Source organism: Quercus robur, chromosome 2 (assembly GCF_932294415.1).
Source record: "Quercus robur chromosome 2, dhQueRobu3.1, whole genome shotgun sequence".
In the NCBI taxonomy this organism is placed as follows: domain Eukaryota; kingdom Viridiplantae; phylum Streptophyta; class Magnoliopsida; order Fagales; family Fagaceae; genus Quercus; species Quercus robur.
The window spans coordinates 62541309-62545339 of record NC_065535.1 but is presented as its reverse complement, the minus strand read 5'-3'; the positions used below and the strand labels follow the sequence as shown (position 1 = coordinate 62545339).

The 4031-nt window shown below is 41.3% G+C and overlaps 1 protein-coding gene across 1 annotated transcript; it reads right to left on the bottom strand.

The window, feature by feature from the left end:
• Positions 1-225: 225 nt before the first annotated feature.
• Positions 226-3108, bottom strand: LOC126714404 (receptor-like protein kinase FERONIA). The gene has a single exon (XM_050414539.1). It carries the CDS (start codon positions 3013-3015, stop codon positions 391-393), a length of 2625 nt encoding a protein of 874 aa, XP_050270496.1. The 5' UTR covers positions 3016-3108; the 3' UTR covers positions 226-390.
• Between the last annotated feature and the right edge of the window lie 923 nt (positions 3109-4031).

Here is a 4031-nt window from a genome sequence, read left to right as displayed (position 1 = left end):
AAGTCTTCCAGCAAGTCTTTCATACAAGTCAAACTTTGCTAGTGGTGACGCCTTCAACGTTTCTTCCAGTAGAGTAAAGAAATAAAAATAAGGTAAAAAAAAATCGTCCTCTGCAAACTTGACCATTCGAATTTTTAATTGAGTTGAACAATTTAATAATAATTCCATTCGAATTTTTAAGTGAGTTAAACAATTTAATAATATTTATATATGACAAAATGGAAATTACAAAGCATAAATTCAAATATATTGGCATTTCCTATCCTAAAAAAAGATAAAAAGAAAAAAGATTGGCGTTATGGCCACTAAGAAAAGTTATAAAACTAACAATTTATTTATTTTAATTCGGCTTAGAAGAACTACCACCACCCTCTTCTTGCTTGAATTCTATTATCGCCCATTTGCATGCATAAGCTCAGAAAACACATTCCCTGACATCAATTTATCAGATTGCGTATAATCAAAATTTTGCTCCTCGCTGCTTGTCATGGTCACGCCGCTACCCTTTGAATTCCACACGAGTTCACTACTACTAGCGAACATGCTATCAGAACTATCCCCAATTGCGTACATTGGATAAAGGGATTTCTCAATATCCACCATTTCTATTTTAGTCTCATCGAGGCTGATATTTTTTGGGCTCTCGTGTAATTGCAATGCAAACTCGAGACCCCACACCACATCATTCATCGATGGCCGTTTGATTCCATCATCGAGCAAGCAAGACACTGCGACCTCACCAAATTTCTTTAGAGACTCTGGCACGATCGAACCCTCCAAAAATGAATCAACAATTTCATCAAGCATTTGATTACGGTAGCATTCTTGAAACCAATCAACAAGGCTCATTTGGTTCTTCTTAGCAGTACGAAGCAACGGTGGTCTTGCACTCAGTACTTCACACAACACTACACCGAAAGAGTACACATCGGACTTTTCAGTCAGCTGTTGAAGTCGATAATATTCTGGATCCATATACCCAAAGCTACCTTTAACCTCTGTGCTTACATGGGTCTTCGACAAGCTAGTTGGACCAAGTTTAGACAACCCAAAATCAGAAACCTTAGCCACCCAATTCTCATCCAAGAGAATATTCGAGCTCTTTACATCACGGTGAATCACCGTACGCTTAGCCCCAGCGTGAAGGTATTGCAACCCATACGCTGCACCAATACAAATCTCTAGCCGTTGCTTCCATGAAAGAGGAGGGTTATTGGTGTTGTACAAATGGTCACGTAAAGTCCCACGAGTCATATAATCATATACGAGTATCATTTCACGGTTTTCATTACAATAGCCTATCAGAGACACAAGATTATGGTGTCGAAGCTGGGAGAGTAACTCGATCTCGGTCCTGAACTCGTGGGCCCCCTGTTGTGACCCAGATTTGAGTCGCTTGATTGCAACTTGGGTGGCCCCATCATCAATGTAACCTTTGTACACGTTCCCAAACCCTCCAAACCCTATGATCAAAACATCATCAAAACTGTTTGTGGCGGCTCTGATTTCAGAAAACGAAAAGTATCGGCATACAGCTGACGGTAGAGATGAGCCATTGATTGTGTTTGACTTGGTCTTGCCCAAGTCCTTGACCCTCTTTCTCCTCCGGAAAATCAAAAAACTAAGAACAGAGAGTAGAGCTATACCAAATATTGCACCAACAGCTATTGCAATTATTGCTGTTGTTGTCAGATTATGTTTTGGCTTCGTTAATGGCAAGTCTCGGGTTGCAATTGGTGGAGAGGTTGATGTAATCGGATCTGGGTTGAGCCCGGCAAGACTACCATCAGTTTTATTGAGCTTGAATATTTCTAGACCATTCAAAATTGCGTTGGCGTATACGGGTTTCGAGTTCATGTTTGGATGTAGCGCGAGCCATAATTCTTGCTTCCCAGGTTTTTCATCTTGTACAGACACAATGTAGTCTCTGTAGACTGGAATTTTACTACCACCGCTCCAGTGGATCACGTCCGCTTCACGCTCAGCCGTCTGATTATTGATAAATATGGTAAATATGCGTTCATTCTCTTCAGTAACTTCCAGCTGAGTCTCACAGAAATGCAGCCTAACAAGGTAAAGAAACCCAACATCAACTGTGAAGAACCACGTGAGGTTGGTTTTCAGGTTGACATGAGAATCTCGATTCATAGTTCTGTAAGTCCTATAAACCGTCTCTGGCGCTGTGTAGGCCGGCGTGTCGTCAGTGTATTGGATCTTAGCGTTGGACAGGAAAGGAGTTGTTCCCAAATCCCCACCGAAAATATATTTCTCGTCCTGTTCCCAAACCCGGTACATTCCGGTGTCATTAACAGAAGAGATGTCTCGACCAGCGACGTTCACCCGGTATAGAGTCTCAAGAGAAGTGGTGTCGTCGAAATTGTAGAAATGGTTGTTACCTACGAAGGTGACACTGTCGTCTGTGTGGTCTGTGTAGAGATTGTTTGGCATAGAAACGATTTCAATACCATTGATGAAAGCGTAAGAGCTTGGAGATGGAATAAAAGTTATGTTGAGCCTTTCATCGGTCTGCAGTACGTTGATGATGAATTCTCTATTGGCTAAGGGAGAGCTTGTCCCAAAAACGTTGAGGTAGGCACTGAAATTGCTTAAGAGTGTGAAACTATTGGCGGTGACGGAGAAGTAGGACTTGGTTATGTCGAGCCCACCGGAGTATGAAACTGGGTAAAAGTAGAGGCGGACAAACTTTTGGCCTGGTGAGACAGGGAAGGAGTATGTGAATTGATTGTGGAAGATACGAGCAGTCATGTAAGGGACTATCTCAACAGAAGGGTCTTGTTTGGAGGCTGTTGATTGAAATGATGTGTTTCGCATGTCAGGGAGAGAGAATTTTGAGTCATTTTCCCAATTCCGTCCATTATTTGAGGTTGAGTTGGAGGTCGAACCACAGTTGAGTAAAAAATAATCAGTTGCATTATAAGGCTGTGGGTTTTCGGTGGCAGCGACAAGGGAGGGGAGGAGAGGGAACAAGAATAGGTAGAGGGCAAGCGTGTGCATACTTGTAGATTGGGGAAATCAGCAAGCGCTTTCTCTTGAAAGTTAAAAAGCTGCTCTGGTGCACAATCACTATGTAAAAGCTGCACTGAATGTAGCTTAGGGTCTGTTTGGATACAGTTAAAAACTGAAAAACATTATAGTAAAATAATTTTTAAATATGTGAATAGTTCTGTGTGACTCATTTTTAATGAAAAAGTTGTTGAAAAATGAAATTTTGTGGGTCTGTGAATAGTACACAATGTCCACTGATTGGCTGAAAAAAGTGAGAAAAGCCAAACTTTGCGGCTACTGTTCATTGAACAGTGCATGAACAGTAGCCGCAAGTCTCACAAACGTGAAAAAAAAAAAAAAGAAGGAAAAATGCAGACGCAGACGTGCTGGGTTTTTAGCCCAATCCGAACGTAGTCTTAATGTTGTCTGGGCAAGTGACTTTTCTAGCCCACCAAAATCTCTCTCTCTCTCTCTCTCTCTCTCTCTCTCGTGAGCGCGCGCGTTAGGAGAGAGTACATGAAAGAAAACAACAAAATTTGAGTGGTTCTTTTCTTCCTTTTGGTTTTGTCATCTTCTATCTCTTTATCCTTTTCTTCCTCTCTTCTCATTCATTTTGTTTGTCTGTTTTTTTTTTTTTTTTCCAATTATTATTATCTGTTTTGGTTTTTTTTCTTCTCATTATTTTTTAAAGCATTTTCTCATATGTTTTCGGTGGTTGTAAAAAAAATGAAGTGCTTATCCATACACAATTTTTAATAAAAATATAATGTGTTACAAAAAAAATCTAATAGGAGTATGTGGGGCCAAAGAATTCGTGATCCCGGCCCACTTTCCATTAGGGCCCAAGGCCCAAGCCGAGGAGAGGTGTTGCCGAGGACATGCAACGAAAGTCCAAATGACTTAGAGATATAGCCGAGGACGACCCTGTCCTCGGAATCCCGAAACCTAGAAGGGAAGAATGGCACGCCATCAAAGGCAGCCCTCAAAGAGCTCCCATAAGAAAGGATGAGTACAGTAGGACTCGC